Genomic DNA, 21455 nt, shown 5'->3' with positions numbered 1-21455 from the left:
ACAACTCAAGGGAGGACAAAAAAAAAATAGAATCCGCTTTGTCATGAATTTGGTCTTACGAATAAAATATATGCTTGATGTCCGAAACCGTTCTTCTTGTCTTTATTGTTACAACACAAAACACAGAAACACTGTAATATTATTTCAATATTTATTTTCATACTCTATGCAATAACTTAATTCTCTTAAAATTACAACCCTTTCATTTTTATTTGTAAATATTCCAATTATTACAACATTTTTTTACACCAGTAATTTCCAACTTTCTTCTCTGAAAATCATTTTTTTAATTAAATTTATTTATGTTATATTACAACTTTTGGCTTTGTCTTGTGTGTTGAGTAAAACTCTTTTTACTGAACACAAGCTATTTATACATATACGCATTATTAATTTTCAGAAAACTAAAGGAAAAAAAATTGGACATTGGTCAAAATTGAACCTTTTTGGTTTACTATGACCTGAGAATCTACACGAACAAACTAGATTTTTTTTTTTTTTAAGTCAGCACATTGTTTGATGACTGTTGTGGCAATAAGTTAAAACATGACTCAACTCATTGGTTCTTTATTTATTTTTTTTTTAAATCAAGTACCGCATCAAAAAATTATCTTAAAAATAGGATGAACATTAGAAATAAAAGTTACATTAAAATGTTTTAAAACACAGTTTTAAAATATTACATCCAAATGTATCTTAGCTAAAAGTTAAATACAACTGAACTGCTACATAACAAATGCACTGCATTGGTTTAAACGTTTAAATCACTAACATGATGCTTGGTTTGAATATTTAATTCAGCAATTCTTTTATGTACCATTAGAGGGAGCCCGCATACTATGAGTAGTATTTGTATTACAGAACTAAGATATCATGGCTTCATGGATTTTTGTAATGAGCCGTCAACATTGACAACAATGAGGTTTCGGCGTGCATTGCGGCCTGCAGCAAGGCTCCAGCTGCGGGTCGCTTCCTTTCCCGATCTGACTCTCTCCAAAAAACATGGAGGCTTCAAAACGCTCCTTAACTTTCTTAATCCTCTCCAGCAGCGCCGGGATGTCCGTCTCGCCGCCCGGCACCAGCGGGTAATGCTCTGAGGGGTCCGCGTCCAAGTCGAAGAGCAGCGGCGGGTCATGAGGGGTAAGGAGGGCAAACACTGAGCATTCTTTGTCGGGGGTGGTGCTGCTTAGGGCTGAACCTGGAGGATGACAACAGTGATGAATGTCAACCCTGCTTAACATAAAACTATAGGCTGACTCCTTGACTGGAAAAAATAACGCCTTAGATTAGTCATTACTGGAAGACGAGAACATTTTGATGGTATGTCATCAGTAGGTAGATGTGACAACAGTGTGAAGAGTTACTCAATATCTTTGTGACTGGACATGGCAATTTTTATTTTATTTTTTTTAAATCTCGTCAGGTATCCCATTTTGTCCACTGTGGTTTGAAATGAATTTGTTGTCGTTGCCGGGAAGATAATGTCAATAAATGTGTATATACTTGGGGGTTAGGATTTGTATTGGGGAGCCTGGGTGAAGCATGCTCGCTGCAATGAAAATATGAAGCTCACCCTGCGTGTAGAAGTGTGCCTTGTACTTTCCAAGTCGGAGAGCGAAGAGGCCCAACTTTTCACTGGGGCTAGACGGGTAGAACATCATTGCCTCCCTTATACTCTGCAAAAACAAAATTGAGAAACGTTTCCGTGAATGCAGCTTTCAAGGTATTGTGGAACGCTAGTTCAAATATGAAAAAAGACAGCAAACTTTTTTTCCGGATGAATATGACTTTTTTTTTCTCTTAATAACATGATTATTAAGGATTTAGTTATTTTACATTTCCTTCTAAATTTACCTGTATTTACTTTTCACTTTTAAGATTAGAAGTATTTTAATAAAAAAAATACTTTTCCCCCAGTAAGATTAGAACAAATTTTATAAAAAAAAAAAATAAATATATATATATATATTTTTTTTTTTCTTTCTTTCTTTTCCTCGGAAAAAAAGACCTTCTCTAGTGTGAATACCAATATTTATCAATAGAAAAAATAACTTTTTTCCATAAGATTACTAGTAAGACCTTGTTTATTGCGGATTATGGGGACCAGAACCCCGCCCCCCCACAAAAGGTGAAAAACCACCTAGTAGAGGTTGACTTTTTCATTATTTTTAGTATAGTTTGTATTTTTAAGTTTTATTTTGGGGGGATTTATGCCTCTATTACTCCACTGCTGGGGCAAAGGAATTATTATCAGAATTGTTATTGGACATATTTTTTTCTTGTAAATTATATATAAAAAACTTATGAAGACTTTCCTTCTAATTGTTTTTGGAATGTTTTGTTTTTAAAAAACATTTTCTGTTTTTCTTTATAAAATCTAAAATCTCAGATTAGCAGTATTTTTCCTTGTCTTAGGTTTAAAGGGTTTTACCTTTCCGTGATTGATCAGGATTTCAGTCATGTCGACACCATCCAGCTCAACCGGGGGCAATTTCGCTCCTGCTAGCTTAGCAATGGTGGGCAGGATGTCCAGAGTGCTGGCTAGCTCATGTGTCACACCTGAACACAAGGAAGGAACAATAAGAACAACTAAGCAAAATAAGGTCCCGAGGCTTTGTAAGCAACCATTCTTTAAATGGGTCTACACAGTATATAGACAAGTCCAAATTTAGAGTTGCACATCTTCAGGGTTGTATTGTGTTGTGCTGCAAGATGTTTGGATTGGATTGAAATGCTGAAACGGTATTATCGCAGCAAACCTGGTGCGATGGTGCCGGGCCAGAAGGCGATGGCGGGCTCCCTCATGCCGCCCTCGTACGTGGTGCCTTTGCCGCATCTCAGAGCTCCGGCGTTGCCGCCGCGGTACATGCGCATCAGCGAAGGCCTGACACAAAAGTTGACATGTTATGAGAAAAGTCACTTTTCCATCAGTGAAAAAGGGATGAAATCTTAAAAAAATAAATGTTAGTTATTAAGAAAAAAAGTTTGGAGTGTAATCAATAAATAAGTACAAAATTAATTTTTCCAATCCATTTTATTGATATTTTTCCTGACTTTTTTCCTTTATTAACTTATGACAGTGAAGTTCTATTTTTGAAGAAAAATAGTGTGACAGCGACAGATTTGAAATTTTACAAAATTAAAATTAAAATCCTCAGAACATTCAAATTAGCATTTTTCCTGAAAAAAAATATTTTGCTTTTTTTTTGGGTTATTTATATTATTTATATAACAATTATTTTGTATTCGTCATGAAAACAAAATTGCCATTCAACTGAAGCTGACCCGTTGTCTGACGTAAAGAAGATCAGTGTATTGTCAATCACTCCGCTCTCCTCCAAGGTGGCCAGCAGCTTTCCAACAGTGTTGTCAAACTCCAGCAGAGAGTCTCCAAGCGGGCCTCTTAACGTCTTCCCGGCAGCCCCACTGCCAGCAAACTGGGGGTAATGGGTGTGCTGGGGCGGGACACAGAAAATCCATGAATGTCAAACATTGACGCTAAAGCTACGATACGTCTTTGGTTGCCTACGTGGGACGGATAGTAGAGGAAGAAGGGTTGCTTGTTCTTGGCCGAGGCGGTGATGAAGCTGACGGCGAAGTCGCTGTACGCTTGTTCCAGATGCAGGAAGTTCACGGGCTGCTCCTTGATGACTTCATTGTACATCAGCGGAACCAGAACGGTGCCCACGTCGCAGTGCCCGGAGCACTTAACGTCCGGAGGGAAGCAGGTCAGGTTGTGACATGGGCCCTAACGCGGATGATAAGCCACATTACTTTTCATTTACAAGCTCTTCTTCAGCGAACAAACAGATTGTTACATTCGTTGAAATGTTTTGCAATTTTAATACATTTTACATCTGCTTATGATGAAACAAAATGTTACATTTAACTTTTTTAGCAATTCTTCCCAATATTCTCCAATATAACTTTCTGTGGATATTTACCGGAAACTTTCAGTCACATCCCTTTCGCAACACTGACCATGTCGTGTGAGTACGGTATGCCAAGGTACTCATCGAAGCCCTGCTTGGTGGGAAGGAACATTCCGTTCGCCCCGAATCCCAGGTGCCATTTCCCCATGGCAGCCGTGGCATAGCCAAGAGGCTTCAGCACCTCGGCGACGGTGGTCTCGTTGAGCGGCAGGCCGCCGATGGAACCGGGATACAGAACTCCGGGGTATATACCCGAGCGGGTCTGATAGCGTCCGGTTAGCAGCGACGCCCTGGACAGACAATGGTATATAACAAGATGGTGATATTAGACTTTAGATATGCTAATATCCTCTTATATAAATATGAACTAATATAAGGACAATAGAAAGTAGTATGTTACATGTATTATGATATTAATTCCACACCATTTAATAAAGAGGTAGGGCAGGTTAACGTGCAGAGGAGCAGGGTTAGTTTCCGGCTCCGGTCTTCCTGTGTGGAGTTTGCATGTTGTCACCGTGCCTGCGTGGGTTTTCTCTGGGTACTTTCTCCCACATTCACAAGATATGCTTGGCCGGTTAATGGGACACTCTAAATTGGCCTGAGGTGTGAAAGTGAGCACGAGTAGGCGAGCGTTAGTAGTTGTTTGTCTTTGTGTGCACTGCAATTGGCTGGCAACCAGTTCAAGGTGTACCTCGCTGACTGCCCGAAGACATCTAGGATAGGCTCAGGCACGCCTGCAAACCTTATATATAATGATTTAAGAAATGAAAAGGCTCAATGGGAAAGCATCCACTAGACACTTCATTAGGTACATCAGAGAAGAAGAAAATAGAAAATGCGTTCAAGTAAAAATAAATAAATAAATAAAGTGTTAATAGATAACAATATATCACAATGACCTGGAAGGGCTGCAAACGGGACTGCTAGAGTAGAAATCCGTAAAGCGGAGCCCCCCAGCTGCAAGTCGGTCCAGATTCGGTGTAAGCGAGCTGGGGTGGCCGTAACACCCCAAATCCCCAAAACCCAAATCATCGGCAAAGAGCACAACGAAATTTGGCGGCGAGGTCGCGTGTGCACAAACGCACAACAATGCCACAACTCCCAGGTGGGTAAATTCCATACTGAAACTCGTCACATCACAAAATAAATTCGGAAAATGACAGCGGACTCATCCACAGCGGAATCACAACAGTCACTTTGCCAACGCAAGTGTCGCGTGTATGTGACGTCACCCACATGCAGAATTGTAGTCCGTTGGATTCATGTCGATGCCAAGACGTTTATCTAAAAAAATTTAATCATACGGTTTTATTTTATCGTATGATACCATCTAAATTGATTACAATTAAACGCTAGCGTCTATTTTATCGACAGAATAGCCTTTTTTTTGCCACGCGACACACTATTTCCAAAATGTGTACAGGTGTTCCTAGCTACCGTAATAGCGTACACTCAAACACAGTTTTTATGTATTTAATTTATTTACCAAACCCAAAACAAGACAAAAAAAACGCTTTCAAGCGTACACAAATAATGGCGACAGTAAATAATTTATTGTTGGACCGAAGAAGCCCATATTGTCCTTAATAGGCTCACTGAACTCTTCAGGACAGAAATAAATGCCGATGATGGTTCCTGTCTTCAAGTAATCTGAGATTTCGGTGAGTTTTATTTATTTATATTCCATTTTCCTTATGGGAACTTTTTTTTCTGTAATGAAATTTCAAGTCCTCTAATTTTACCCTAACCCTGTTTTGAAAACCCAACCATAAATTGGCATTCTAGTTCGACACCCTAACCGCTTTGAAACTCACAACCCTCTCTTGAAACATTAACCTGAAACACTGAAAATTATGTAACTTTTTAATCCCATTTTGAACATTATTTTATAGCCCTAACTCAGATTTGAAGCCCCAATTTAACAGCCCAAACTCTGTTTTAAAAACCATTAACCAAAAACCTAATCCTAATTTGATTCCTTAATCCTAGAATGAATCCCTAACCCTGTTTGAAACCATAACTCTGTCTGGAAAACACAAATTTAAAGCCCTAACCATTGCTTGAAACCTTAATTTTCAACCTGTTCCCCAATTTTATACTCTAATGCTGACTTTTCGAAACTAAAATTCGGCTTCCAAACCCATATTTGAAACGCTCTCCCCTGAATCGGCCCTAACCTTGGCTACAGTGCAGACTCTAATTAGACCCTCCACCTATTTGATTGAAACTGTCAAACTCGCATTGAAAACCAAATTTGAAGCCATACCCCCAGACTTCAACCCTTAATTTTAGCACCCTATTTTTAATTTGCTGGATCATGGTGCTACTTCAACAAAAATATAAAATTCTACTGCGTGTTGGTTCCATATCATAACCCCCCCCCAACACAGACACACACCTCCACTACACCCCACCCACACCCCCATATGTCCTCTGTGGCAACCTTGGCTTTGTCACCTCCATTGGACCCTACTCTCGCTCCATTACGCCAACATGAGCAGAAATAAACGGGCGACGGCAGAGGACGTCACTGTTGATTTCGGTGAAGGCGACACACCGCTAGCGTGTCTATTTATCCATTTATTTATTCCGAGCCATCCATTGCCACCCTTTGCGGTGGACAGGTTGGGCTAGGATTGAGGAGGAAGGCAGTTGACATCTCCTGTTTTTAAAACTCAGAGCAGGTCCGCATGGAAGCGTTTTTCTGCCACACCAGAAAAACGACGACAAAAAAAGGTCGATATCACATTATAACGTGATAAGTTCACGTTTTAGTGTGAAAATTATCATGTGAAAGGCACCATCCTGAAACGTTTTAAAATGATAAACTATCACATTTCCCGTGAGAGTTTTGAAAATGTGGTAATTTATCACACATTTTAACATGGAACTCATCTTCCTAAAACGTGATACTTTTCTTAAAACGTGAAATTTAGCACATTTTAAAGTGATACGTTATCCCGTTTTTAAGTTGTAATTTGAAGTTCTAGCATGAACCTTATCAATTTACCACGTTAAACGAGCATGTGGTTCTCATTATGTCAAAACTTAACATTTATCACGTTATGATGAGAAAATGATCACATTAAAACATGACAACTTATCGTTAAAACATAAAACTCGACACGTCGAAACTTGGAATTCATCACAAACTGTACGCTTCAAGTGTGAGCCATAAACATTTGTGTGTGTGTTTGTGCGCTTCACCCTCAACCTGCAGTTTAGTTTCGGGGAGGTGTTGGTGTAGGATCTGCTGATAGTTTGGATTTACTATTCACTTTCACATTTCTCCGCAGGACTGACCTACATTCAGCCTCTAATTCCTCGTGTGTGTGTTGTGTGAGAGGGAGCGAGACAGTGAAAGGAGTGTATTAAAATGAAACTCTGTGTCGCCATTGGCGAAATTGCGCTTTTATTTCTCACTTGGCTACTTATTAGTCAGCTCTGTGAGTTATTCACAGTTTTTTATTTTGCAGTGAAAGGTTTATGGTTAAATGCAATCATTTCTAGGGTACAGGTTGGTATAGGTTGTACCTTAAATAAATGCTATATTAATGTAATTAAATAGAATTAAATGGATTGTTTGTCAAGATGAATTGCGGCTCTCCTTCTGGAGTATCCAACTTGGCCACCAGGAGGCAGCATAATGCAGAGATACATAATACACAAAGAAGCATTTCACAACTGATAGCATGAGATGCAGAATATTGATCTTTTTTTGGTGAATGCAGAACATATGCCTGAGAGTATTGTTATGTTTTCTGTCAAAATGTCTTATTGCGCCATTCATGTTCATAGAGGGTTTCGCCAACCGCAGTTTTGTGCACTTGGCATCTGATGTTAAATTATTGTAGTTAGGACTCGTTGTGCTCTCTAGAAAATTGATGCATTTAATGGAACATGGAGAGAAAAGATGGCTGACTTCATTATCTTGGGAGGCAAGTCTTTTCACATGTACACAAAACAGAAGTGCAAAACATTGGTATGACTTTTTTTTTAAATTGTCTAACCTCAAGGCTATCTACAATGTTGCGCAAAGTTTTACATCATGGCTTCATCTCAGGGGAAGTTACCTCATTTGCCTTACTGTGCTGAAGTAAACCAAACACACACACAACAGACACACAAAGCCGCACGCTCACACAGGCACAGATCAGTTGGCATGTCTGGAAGCTTTTTGGCTTCCAACGTGGGCGTCCTCTGATAGGTTGGCGAGTCTTCTGATTTGTAATTCCCTTGATGGAGCTTGCGAGTCTTGAGTAGCTTTGGAGCTGTTTTGAACATCTGCTTTCACAGCTTTGTGTTATGGTGTGTGTGTGTGTGTGTGTGTGCGCGTGTGTGTCCGTGGGTTTGTGTCTGCAGGCCAGTTGAATGTGCGCTGCAAAAAAGGAGCCTGCAGACAAAACGATACATCCTTACCCACAATCACAAATCCCCCAAATAAACCCTGACTCGAATTTGAAACCCCAATGGGACACCGTAACCCTTGTTTGAAACCCAAAGACTTTCTTCATACTTCAGTTTAAAACTTCAACCCATGTTTGAAACCCTAACCCTGTCTTGAGAGTTTAATTTGACACCCTACCCCTGTCTGAAACAAACCATTGTGTCAAACCTTATTGCAAGCGTCAACCGAGACTTGAAACCATAACCTTAGTTGGAAATCCTTGTCTCTGAACCTTAATTTGAAACCCCAACTGTCCCTTGAAACCGTAATCTGACACCTTAATCCTCGTTTGAAATTGAACCCCTAATTTGGCACCCTAACCCTTGTATAAACACTCAACCCAGTCCTTTAAACTTAATTTGAACCTCTAAACCTAGTTTGAACCCTGGCTTGAGAGCCTGATTACTCACCCTATCCCTGTCACATCCGTATTTTTTTTTTAATATGTATTTCTCAATAGGGCCGGTTGCTGTTTGGCCCCTGGCGTTGAGTTAACAGTTAAACAATCAATAATGTGGGCACTTATTTGCTGTACAAGAGCCTTAAAAAATGCAGGTTTACACTACGAACACTAGTGGGCGCTAAAGGATCACGAGTAGAGTTCGCAAAGGCTTTCTGTGGGAAGAAACCTCCATTCATTCTGCTTTTCGCCATCAGTTCCAACCCGAATCTGTTAAATATGATTTGTACGTTGCCCTAGACATGACATGGGTATTTTTTTTTTTTTTTTTTTTGTGACAACAATTTAGATGCACAAAATACTAAATTGTGGGTTTAGTATCATTCCCGTATGTGCAACTTGGACACAGATGCAACAGGAGCACACCTTTGCATGAAACTGAATCTGTGACGTCATTTAGTTTTTACTTTCTAGGTGTTCTCAACTCTCACTTTGCTTACCCAACTAAGATTTATGTTAATGGCTATACAGTGCATGTAAAATGTTCACAAACCTTTCCTTGTTCAAATGCCATTGTTTAGTGATATGACAAAACTGAGACCAAGATAAATAATTGAACAACTTTTCCACCATTATTGTGACCTATAACCTGTACAACTCAACTGGAAAGACTTTATTGTAGCCACACTAAAAAATATATGGGGCTCCGTAAATCTCTACACCAGAGGCACTGTTTAAGTGAGTCTAATAAAGTGAGTGAGAGAAAGCACAGTGTCAATCAAAAGTGGGCATGAAGTGTGTTATTTACAGAGGAGATTGAATATAGTACAGTGACAGCCGGAGGTATTTGCTCAAGGCACATTTTGTGGCCATCCCCTGTTTGAGTGGAGATCAAGCGGTCCTTATGATGAAAGTCATTGTGCGTCTGGCTCGTGCTCTGCGGGAGCTGAGACAGTGAAACGGGCTGGCAACCACGGCGGTGGCGCTATCTGGCACAACAGACGCTGGAAGAGCGAGCGAGCGGAATCATGCAGTGAAATCTAACAGGCCTCGGTGGAGCAACGCGAGCCCGGGAACTCATTAATGTTTGAGGAGCTGCTGGGCTAATATTGACATTATTAGCTCGCACATTCGTGCTGGCATTGTTACAAACTCTGAGGCAAGCTGGCATCACCGAATTGCAAAATTGTCTATGAACATTGCGATTGTTATTTAAACACGGGGGGGGGGTGGAGTTATCTGAATTGACTCGAGTCAGATTTAAGACTTCTGACTCGCTTGGCTAAAGCCTCAACTTTGTTTTGACTTTGCATTCATGAGACTTGAACGACATGACTTGACAAGACTTGCATGCTGACATTTGAAATTCTGCATTTTCAAAGTACTGTGGCAATGCCGTTAGTTTTAATTTTGAAGACATTTCCATGCTTTGATGTGGACCTCATGCAACAAGTGTCAAGGAGGGTGCTTTGAAGATGATAACATTTTGATTCAATTAGGATAAAAAGATTGACAACATGCAAGGATTGCAACTCATAGATAAGAGATATTCTACACGCTATATGCGGTGGAGTGTATAAATTTGAGCTGCGGTATGGATAGAAATCCTACTGACCAATTGTGATGACGCTTGTTGATGATGTCACTGTTTCTGCCGTGTGAAAATGGCTTTGAGCCTGTCTGACCAAGGACGCAGCTCGTGTAGTCGCAGCTACGTTAGGCGTGGGCAAACTACGGCTCGGGGGCCACATGCAGCCCATTAAACGTTTTAATCTGGCCCGCCCAACTTGAAAAAAATGAATGGAATAAACCTTGTTAATGTCTTCTTTATAAATACTGTGGTTTTTCCAATACACATATATTGTTGTAATGCTTTCGTTCACTTTCATTTAAAATCAAATGTATTTTTTTTTTCTCCAATGAGGTGAGGTGACCAAAACATTCCATCCATCTGCTTCTGGTCCGGCCCCTCTGTCAAATTTCAGAACCCATTGTGGCCCGCCAATCAAAAAGTTTGCCCACCCCTGATCTTCGTCAAAGAGTCACCCACCCTCGCTGAGCTCCGGACTATTTCGGAACTATCGGGGGAATCTTAGGTGCTATTTTTGTAAAGGTTTTCAATGTATATCTGATATGAATTTTAGGCTATGTCGCACAGCATGAATGACATCCACAGTAATAACGCAGTTTACTTGACATCAAGTATGGTCTAGGGGTTCAACTTTACTATTCCTCATTAGTATTTAGCGCTTGAAGTCGACATTTATTTTCTGTTTTTGGCATCTCGAATTTAAATCGTCAAATTTATGAACGACCTTTGACTAACATGTCTGCTTCTGCCGCCAGACTGAAACACTCTGTTGAGCAGACAGTGCTCATGTTTGTGAGGGTCAGGGAGCAGTAAAAACAATCTGGTTGTTGATGAGCATAGCGGTTAGCTACGGGTCGCTAGCTTCGGCATCTCTGATCACCGCTCGTCTTAAAAGATTCATACCAGTGGACCGCGGGACTCACAGCGAGGAACCAGGGCAGCGGTGCGAATTGAAGCTCCATCTTTGTCGCCAAAATGTTCTGTCCAATAATGCATGGGCAATAACATCTACTTTTATTCAGCGAAATATATGACCAAATATAAAATTGATTGGTGACTGCTGCAATGCACTGATAAAATATAAATGAGGTTATCGGGTTATAAACTCGATTTTTCATCACGTTAGCATTGACTTTAAAAATCTGTAGTCGTAGGGACTCCACTTGACTTGCTAGATTTTTGCCACAGTAACTTCGGACATGCTTGGAACTGGAACGTGAACACTTTCGACGTGCACAAATGTGACTTACTCCCAATTCTGCATTTGACACACTGTGCTTTGATTGAATCAACTTCAGTGATCCGTTGACCATTTCCTTTAGGAACTGCCTGGCGATATTAAAAAGCAAAGCGGCCTAAGACGACCTCGTGGCCACTGCTTTACCCTCCAGTCTCATCCGCCGCCACACGGCCAAGCTCCAGAAGTGATTTATTCCATTTCAGACTGACTCCCCCCCTCAGCCCCCGCTTCCGAGCAATCGAAAGCGACGGCTCCCGTGGAAAAAATGAGTTTACCCGCATATGTGTAGCTATGAAGAGTCAATTTATGCCCAAAAGCCACAGTCTAAACATATTCCGATGACTGTTACATGGGCTAAATTCTGTTAGCGGGATTTGGGTGTAAAGATTTATCGTCGTCGTCACCTTGAGATTTGCTTGTCCTTCAGGTGCTTCCACTCTGATCGTAAACGGCTCCGGCAGAATTGGTCATCATTTGCAATGAGCGTGTCATCACCAAGACCCGCACCTAACCTGGAAATTTCCATACTCACCTGAAATGGCTCTTGCTCGAAGTGAATTGTCTTTTTCAGTTACCGATCCGTCGTCTCTTGTGTTGTCTATGGTCTGCCGCGCATCGAGTAATGCATCCCAATGCGACTGATGTGGACAATCGTAAACAAATTACAGGCAGCGACTATCGCCTGTGATTGACCTTTGCGCACATGTCCAAAAAAAGATTAAAAAAAATGAAAAGGGTTTTATTCAAGTTTTGAAGTGCCACATATGTATAATGTTACGTATTATTTTTTTCTCAGAGCCTCTAACAATATTTTGCGATAGTCAAGGAAGTATTCACGTGATAGTTAAGATATCATTAAATTCAAACAGTTTTTGTTCTGTGACTTATATATATATATAAATTGTTTCCAAATCTTGTTCTCTGAAGCATCCCTGCACTTCTTGCACGCTGTGGTTTTCTTTCCAGTAATAGTTCCACAGGAACTTAAAACCCCTCTAGCAATGCATTTAGAGCGTCAAACTCCTAACATATTTAAATGAATTCACAATTTATACTCATCACATGGAACAAAATGATGTCAAACACCGATAAACACTTGCAGAATATATTTCACACGGGAAGATGTAAACAAGATTGCCGGGCTCTTCATTAGCAGCTTCAGCGCTTTGCTCTTGGACTGTATGCAAGCAGATCACGCTAATGACTCGAGAGCCGCGTACTGTAATAAATGCAAAATGCATGAGCAAGCCTCACGATTAGTTTTTGCCAGTGCGAGAGGTTATCTTGATCAGCTGCTGGTAAACATGGCTGATTTTGCTGCTCATGCTGGGCACTGAGATTATCCTATTAAGAGGATATACTGTGCCGGTGCTTTATTGAAAGAATCCTGAATCAATTCTAATACATTTAGTGCGTGTTTGTATTGTGCACGTTGGCAGAAACGCAAATAGTTCATGTAATGCGATGTAAATTTAAGCTCCAGAAACAACTTTCAACCTTGGCATTAGTGCTGTATATACAGAGCACTCAAGAGCAGTCCCCATTTTTAAAAAAATATTTTTAAATGTTTTTTTACAGTTAATCTGGAATGAGTATGAGAGAAAAAATAGTCCTCACAGGTGAATCCAGTCTACAGAAAAAAATTATATATATATATATATATATATATATATATATATTTATTTTTACTTTTCACTTTCTAAAGCAAATTTCCAAATAGCTAAATGTGTTACCATATCAAAATGAACATATGGCATTCGACCAAAATATTTCTTTGACGTGGTAAATGTTTGTTCTTGCCACTAAAATGCGAATTAATTGTTAATGCTCTCATTATTAACTCTGGCATAGGATTAAATTAGTGATAAAACTTCCACATTGGAATTCCTCTTCTCCATCAGTGTCCCCCATGACTCTAGGAGCATAGATTTATATTTATATTTCCGGCTTCGGCTCGGCTTAATCACATGAAATTCATTTGACGCGGAAGCCGGCGGCTTAATGAACGTAAATGAATTAGCAAGTATAGCGTCTCAAAGTGTCTAATTGCATTCTTGATTCTGAATTAGCATGGCGAGCTATTAGCCACAGGGACTCACCCAATCGCTATTCAGGTCATCACAGTGCATGTCAGCTGCCATACCTTGAATCAATTAGCAATGCGCTGCCCACAATGTGACATCCTATTTCTTTGGGTCACGCTTGATAACGTCTTCCCGCATTGTTCGTCTTGCCGTGCTAAAGCAGCTTCTCGCTTGTCGCTCGGATCTTACCGACACTGTCCTTGTCACAGAACAGTGTCGAGTATATTTGCACAATCCAGTTTAATACAAGGGTCATAGTCAAAATAATTTTTAGACAATTTTGAATGCTTTTGTAGATTAGCTGTTGTTCTTTAAATGGACAACCATATCCTGGTATAGCGTATCTTCCCTTTACAGCATACAGTGCCACATCGTTTCTCGAGTGACTTAACTTTTGGCCTTCTCAGACGACACGACTTTTTTGTCGTTCACGACGGTCACGTTGTCAGACTACGAAATAATATTGTTCTGTCTTGGACCGGGCGAGACGTCACACAACAAGTGCCTCGATGTAACGAAAACATGGATTACTGTTTCTAAGTTCTGCTGAGAGAGTAAAGGCTTCACTTTAGTCAGCTGCTTAAGATGAACACCAGCTATTGTGAAATGCGCTTTCGAAATAAAGTTGTTTTGTATTGTATGTCGACTGAGCCATTATCGGCATGTGCGCTTATTCTCTACTAGCTAGGAAAAGGCAAAAAAAAAAAGACTATGGACGTGTTCCTGATAATAGGGAAAGGGCAGTATGGACTGTCTAATCTCCAAAAAGAAATTAACATAACAAACTCGTTTAATGACACCATGTTTGTTAATCGGCTTTATAGTTAGCAAACGTAGCATAGGTGGAAATGCTACGTATACATTCCAATATTTCCTCCTTACTGTCCGTTCCTTTTTTTTCGCCACTGTTAATGTTTGTGTACGTTGAGTATATCACACCATACGGGCTACGGTGCGTCAAGACAACTCAAAATCGACTACAAGAGACTACATTTGTCTGTCGGCCCAAAATCGGGCTACGTATGTGTTTTCTGTCGTCGCGATTATAAGATTTTCAAGAATTTTTTAATTTGACTAACCAATCTTCATGTTCTCCATTTCTTTCACTTAATTCAGTAGCACATCAGTTCGGCGTCATGCTACGCACTTTCCCGAGTTATGACTTGACTAGTTTGTTCGTGTTTTTTTAGTGTTAGAACTATGCCGTGTTCCGTCTTCGCAGGCAGAGGCACGGAACTTGGGCGCAAACCGAGGACCCGTCTGTAAATTGGTCCTTCCAACTAAATCCAACTTGTGTCAATCTGAAGAAGCCTGTGATGTCACTTCCTTCCCGCTTTCATCGCCGTAATCATCGCTCCAAATCGAATGGGAATACTCCGCTCTCCAAAAATATTCATCTCATCACTGCTGATCACAGCGAGCTTGATTGTCCTCTGTCAGCGCGTGAAACGAGTCATCTTTACTCCGCGCCCACGTCTGCCTCAATATGCCGCTGCTCAACATTTTCAAACAAGAACCATCAATAGCCGTCATCACCAGAGAGCGCTGTGGCCCGGTACACTTTCTGCCGGGCCCGCGGGCTACTATTGTGTTACTTATTCAGGATGCAAATGCAGGCATCTTCTTTTCTGACAACACAGGCTTACATGATCCCCGGCGAGTCGGATGGATATGTACATCAAGTCCTGCGCTGTCAACAAAATAGAAGCGTCACACAGAGTGACTGGAAAGGGAAGAAAAGCTCCACCGGGGGAGAAAGTCGTGATGGAGTAAAGAACACAACACACTGAACAAAGAGCTCCATGGAGAGAGGTTCTGCTGTGATGCGTTCTTTTAAAGTGGCATAAAGACGGAAAATCAAATATATGTATTGTTAACAACTTAAAGTAGGCGGATCTAACACTTTTTCCACCATATCTTGCATTCCATCCATCCTTCCATTGCTCGTCTTCCTTAAAGGGACACTTGATTGACGTTAACATTGAAACTTATATAATAGGTCTGCATGTAAAAATGACATTGGTACGAAAATGACCCCCCCCTTCCCCCCAAAAAAAAGATTGTAGTGACTTAAGGGCTTTTTTGTGATTGGCAGGCCCCCTTTTGGAGCTCGGCTTGTTATATTTTTTTATATATTTGTTGTATGTATGTGATTACGTAAGGTGATCATTCATTTCTATGGGTTCACAGTCATAACGGCCCTCTGAGGGAAACCAGAACTACGACACCCCTGTCTTACATGGTGAGTCTGAAGTTCTACTGCACGTACTCCTGAAACTTTCTAGTTTTTTTTTTTTTTTTTAAATTTCCATGCCAGCAGAACTCAACTTTCCTTGAAGGTGACCCTCGTCACACCCATGAATATGTTATTTATTGTGTTTTGTATTTTTAGGGGGAGCTCAATTACAGGCCACATCAGCTTGGAGGAGGGCTGATTCGCAGACTGTTAAATAGCCGGGAAGCTCATTGCCATGAGTGGCAGGCATTGCCCTTCTCAGGTGGGAGAGTGAGAGGAATAATTGGGCCAGCTTGTGTATGTATGCGTGCGCGCGTGTGTATAAAGTGTGTAACTGCGCTGATAACAATGTCACGCCACTGCTTAGAGGTGGTAATTATCAGACGCAAATCCTTATCCCCTTAATTCGGGTCTGGCAAATTGCCAACAAAGGAGCGGAATTTCGCTGACTTTTTTTTTTTTTTTTTGGGGTGACAAAACCGCACGATACAGATAGGGAGAAAACTTGGATCCCTCTCAGGCACACGCGCACGGTGTTCTATTATTAATGCAGGTGTGGATCACTTCTGCCTAGCCCGGGAGAGTTTACACATTGTTTCAAAAATGATCTTTCATGCTGTTTACCCAATTTCCTCTTCAAACTTTCATCTCCAACAAAGCCATTCTGCTTGCCGCGTGACCTTTGAACCTGCCGCTTGAGGAAATACGCACACACGCGCACACACATTGATGGCAAATGACTGACCAGTGCTGACAAGCATGTCTCCTTCTTCCCAGCCACACAGGAGGTTGTCAGTCAACACACACACACACACACACACCCCCACACACATCCATTTAATACACTGTCTGGTCTGTTCAAGACTGGCTCAGCGTGACTCACTTGCGTATGTTCACCTCCGTTTGAATGGCCTGATATTGTTTCACTAGTTCGGATCCTCTTACTGCGGTCAACAAAGAGAGGCCAGCATTGCCTCCTTACACACACGCACGCACGCACACACGCACGCACAGGGGAACAGACTTTGGGTTGGCAGCCCGAGAGCAGCAGTCGCATTTTGCACAGTCGCTCATCTGGGAAGCCGATTTGCAGACACAGTAACTTTTATTCTCCGTGGCGTTAATTAATTAAGGTCTTTTTTTTCCCCATTTCTTTTTTTTAACTAACAATTTCCATTCTTTTTTTTTCCCCATTTGATGTAAATTAGCTGCCAAGACAGAGAAGCTCCCTCACCTCTTGATGTTCGACTCTGCAGGTAGGAAATGAGTAAATTATTGACGCTTCTTAATTACAACGATTTTTACCTGAATTGATGTGCTTTTCTACTGTTGTTTGACATGTTGACACCATTTTGAAGCGATAATCTACCGCTGTCTAGCGTGCATACTTCGCCCTTGTTTTGAGCTACATGTCTTCATTACTGCCCGACAACGACTTAAGGGCCTCTGAAGCCCGTTGTTTGTTTATGTTTTATTACACCTGACATTTGACCTCTATTAGCATCTCAGCGCCGCAAATAAAAAAAAATGTCCATACCGCAGTAACAAAAGGAATGAAAGTGCCTGTCCATGATGGCAAAAGCCTGCAATAGTCAAGTTGCTCCTGAAGGAGGCAGCTGAATGTCAAAGTAGCACATGGAACGAGATGGCGTGAAGCTCAGCATTTTTCTGTCTCAAAGCGGGCCTGTTGACTATATTCCTGTGATGTACATATGCAAGGAAATACCATGAACGTGTTTTTTATTCTCAAGTTTTCATGGTGCAATTTCCCAGGTGGCCAAAAGTCCCAATTTTGGTTTCATGTTCTTTCAGAGATATTGAACCAGGTAGTCTAAGCCAAAGTAAATGACAGGAGATCCACTGTTGGAATTGGATGATTTCAGATTGTGGGAAAAAAAAAAGAAAAAGAAAGCCTGTTAGAACGAAGGAACCTTTTTTTTCTTCTTAAGGCAGCTATGAGGATTTGCACGCACAGAATGTCTTCCAAACAAGCTTTGAATTGCACCGGCAGTACTTGATGTTATCGTTGTTTTCAGATAGTTGGGCAAAAAAAAATAAAATAATAATTTTGATTTTTTTTTCCTGGTAAAAGTAGAGTGCAATTTTCCTTATACATATGCAATATGTAGACACCTCTTTTGTAGTTGTATTGTTATTAGAGGTGGGTTGCGTCACTTAACTCCCAATTGGATTTAAATCACAAATCTTGGTTGACGATTATATTTATATTATTATTATGTTATTGCCATTTTTTCAAACAATACATTGTTTTCTTATAACATTTTAAAACAATTTGACTAAATCCCAGTGGAATATAATTACAACATGTTGCTATTCCGTGTCATCAATGGTCAGGAAGATGCCAGAAAATACAGAACACAGTAACAAAACACGAACAGTGACTCATTCATCACCTGCCGGGTTTTTTTTTTCCCGGGAACATGTTGAACCCGAATAGTTTCCAAAGTTTTGATTTCAAATGCTGCCCTTTTCTTCTTTGTTTTCGATTTGTTTTGCTCTGCCTGCGTGGCTCAGGCACTGGCTCGTTCAGATGACGTGGTGTGACTGATGAATGCTTAAGCGCGCTGACTCACCACGACAAAATTGGCTGCATGCTGCCATCTGCGGGAGGAAAGTGGTAGCGTCAGCTTTGCCTTTTGAAAATTTTTGTAAATTGATTTAGAACTTTTACATTGATTTAGGCAACTGAGTGACTAGATTTTTTTTGTACATTTACCCTAATTATTATATCATGTAATTAATATGTAATGGGCATAACATCAGTGTTATATCCAGCATCATTTGTATTTCAATTCCTAACAAGAAATGATAAGGAATCGACTCAATTAGCAGTATCCATCATGGAATCTGAATCGCAAAACTCTAAATTCCCATCCCTATTAGGGAGTGAATAATTTGGAACTCATCCCCTGTCACCCTCAATTGGAATGGAACTCAAATTGATTGTCATTGCTAAAACCTGCTTTTACTCTTCTACTTAATTCTACTTCCTGCGTGCTGACCCCAGCCTTTTTCCATGTTCATATGAGTGGCAACTGAATGCGTTCCAGTCCAAGCAACCTCAACATGCTCCGCATTCTCACCTCTTCTTCCATCACCGTCCCCCTCAGGGCCTCCTCCTCCTCCTCCTCCTCCTCGCTCGCTCCGGCTCCTCCATCTGTTTCAATTAGGTGGAGTGCGGGGTGGAGCAAAGAGGTCGATAGCACGTGCACAGCGACGCAGGTGCGCATCCAGTAAGAAAAACAAGAGTCGCCGTGTTTGTCGTTGTTGCTCAGGTAGAGCTGCGGCGTTGGATCTGGACGACTAAGACAAGGCAGCTGCCACGAGTGGTTGTGAGATAGCAAAGGTAATTTAGGCCCACCGTGACAGGCAGTCGGCAGCAATCTGCATACCAGACACTCGGATGCTTTATCTGCTGCCTCGCTCACTTACTGCATCTCTTCTCGCCACTGCTGGCTTTCTCTTGTTCACGCTGGACTTCCAATCCTTTATCAGTGCATTGTTGTACGCGTGTGTTTTGCAACTAGGCTGCCTATTGGCTTAGTGGGGAATGCATTGCCCAGGGCAGTCTTCTGGTGTTACAGTCGTGCCAATTAGGAGGCGCACTGGTCAGTGCAGTAGGGAATCTTCTCTTTTGCTTTTGAGCCGACCTCACGCATTTACATTGTAACTGGTTTACAACGATACAGACGGAAAGTCTCACAACGAACTAGTTTGCGCAGCGGCGAGAGAATGCGTGTTCATGCTTGTTTTAGTTTTAGGGCCGACAAGTGTTTTTCATATGCATTTAATGCAATTAAAAGCTTCGTACTGTGTTTGGTAGGCTAGGAAGAGCCTAGTGTTGGGTATCGATTCACATTTCCAAACAAAGACAGTTCAAACAGTTTAATAACAAAAACACTATATAAAACACTAACATACGAAGTAAAAAGAATTCATATATTTGGGTTTTTGCGGGTGTTTTTACGTGGCCTTGTGTAAGTGGAATATTGCTAATATTCCATTTTTTAAAAGTTCACTGCACGTAAACATATTCAACATTTAACCTACGTGGTTTCTGTAGCCGTGTTGTAGTAACTATAATCAATAATGTGATTTAAAAAAAAAAAACATTTTCAATTGGAGCATAAACATTTATTGAAATATCTCTTCATGCTACAAATGTTTGCCTGTGTTTTTGCTACAGTCAAAAAGTGCAGTTTAACCAAATTGAGACGATCCCTCATTTTATAGCACCTTCCTCCGCAGCAATAACACGATTCCACAAATATGCAAGCACCCAAATGCAATCAGGTATGAAGGATGTGCTTAACTTTTTGCCTTCGTCTAGTCAAACAAATCGTTCCGCCGCATTCCCGGAAACTCATTTAAACATATGTCCAACATGAGCCATCCTCCGCTGCCGGCACTTACTGTAAACAGTCATGGAGCTGATGAACAATCTTTACTTGTGTTTGATTTCCCAGACAACCGAAAGGGCTCGTTTTGACCCGGCGCTCAAACAAAAACAGCTGATCTCTTCATTTTTGATCCGACCTCATCTCAGCTGGTTCACTTGCACGCCAAAGCGCGCCAGAAATGAATGACGCAAGCTCATGGAAAGCAATAGAATCAACGCAGAAGCTCTTTTGACATAGGGTGCGGCGCTAATGACGTTCCCTCAAGCACAGAGGAGATATGGAATAAGGAACACTAATGACTTTTACTTCTGTGGCTACTCGCCAGCCTGCAGACAGCTTGTTAAATATCACAGTGCAGGCAACTGGAGGCAAACACCACACGGAATGCCCTGCAATTAAAGGCAATGATGATACCATAACCCGTAAATGCGAAACGTTCAGCAGCATGCCTGGTGATCCAGTACCGAATTTGCATCTCGGATATAAAACGGCGTACACAAATATGAATTCTTTTCACATCGCAAATGATGTTCTGCATGTCACAAAACCTTGAAATGACTTTTTAATAGATGTCATACAATCTAGAGAAATTGTCCAGGTCATACCAAAGCTCCGTAAAGAAGAAACAGATGACGGCTCAATCGCATTACTTCCCCTTAAATCTTTATCTTCGTCTTCCCCCTCCCCTGAATTCTGGTGTAATTATGGACATGGCGAAGAAGAAAACAGACGGCACTTGCTTGAGTTGGAAATAATGTGAATAAAAAAAAAAGAATCATGAGACTGATTGTTGAGAATTACAACCCGGAGCAAACTCGGATCTCTGGTATTGGCCCGTAGAGCAAGCCTGCCCAATTTAAAATTATTCCCGACCATCGAAGGCTTCCATGAGATGCTAATGCTAATGCTAATGCTAATTTTGAGCCACCGTCATCAAATTTCGGATAATAACGGTAAAGCTGCTTGGTTCGCAGAATGTTTGCATGGTGAAATATATTTGATGAATTGAGTAATAAGTTTGTTAATCCATCTCATACTTGTGTGCGTGTTACAAGTACGTTTGTTTGATTAGATATTGATTGATATATATTGATTATATAT

At 40.9% G+C, this 21455-nt stretch overlaps 1 protein-coding gene across 2 annotated transcripts; it reads right to left on the bottom strand.

The window, feature by feature from the left end:
- Positions 1-302: 302 nt before the first annotated feature.
- On the bottom strand, positions 303-5177 carry arsa (arylsulfatase A). 2 transcript variants are annotated; one of them, XM_088299525.1, is made up of 9 exons: positions 4627-4828; positions 4358-4523; positions 3982-4222; positions 3530-3748; positions 3286-3455; positions 2760-2884; positions 2432-2559; positions 1574-1676; positions 303-1198 (listed from the first exon to the last, which is right to left on the bottom strand). In XM_088299525.1, the coding sequence occupies exons 1-9, from the start codon at positions 4646-4648 to the stop codon at positions 903-905; spliced, it is 1470 nt and encodes a 489-aa protein (XP_088155651.1). In that variant the 5' UTR covers positions 4649-4828; the 3' UTR covers positions 303-902. The 2 variants fall into 2 exon arrangements, with proteins under 2 accessions (XP_088155651.1, XP_088155650.1); XM_088299524.1 differs by lacking the exons at positions 4358-4523; positions 4627-4828 and adding an exon at positions 4835-5177 and having other exon boundaries at positions 305-1198.
- Positions 5178-21455: the final 16278 nt, after the last annotated feature.

This window comes from Idiotropiscis lumnitzeri, chromosome 6 (assembly GCF_059441095.1).
Source record: "Idiotropiscis lumnitzeri isolate Australia: NSW breed Sydney's pygmy pipehorse chromosome 6, RoL_Ilum_1.0, whole genome shotgun sequence".
Lineage (NCBI taxonomy): Eukaryota > Metazoa > Chordata > Actinopteri > Syngnathiformes > Syngnathidae > Idiotropiscis > Idiotropiscis lumnitzeri.
Note: the sequence above shows the minus strand (reverse complement) of the source record. Positions and strands in the feature narration are given on the sequence as shown.

What these genes read in the sequence shown, in the direction of transcription:
- arsa (XM_088299524.1), bottom strand. Translation starts at nt 5,055, where the DNA reads ATGGAATTTACCCACCTGGGAGTTGTGGCATTGTTGTGCGTTTGTGCA. An exon ending in TACCGTACTCACACGACATG is followed by an intron (nt 3,749 to 3,981) that starts GTCAGTGTTGCG and finishes CATCCGCGTTAG; the next exon opens with GGCCCATGTCACAACCTGAC. An exon ending in GGCACACTTCTACACGCAGG is followed by an intron (nt 1,199 to 1,573) that starts GTGAGCTTCATA and finishes GTCATCCTCCAG; the next exon opens with GTTCAGCCCTAAGCAGCACC.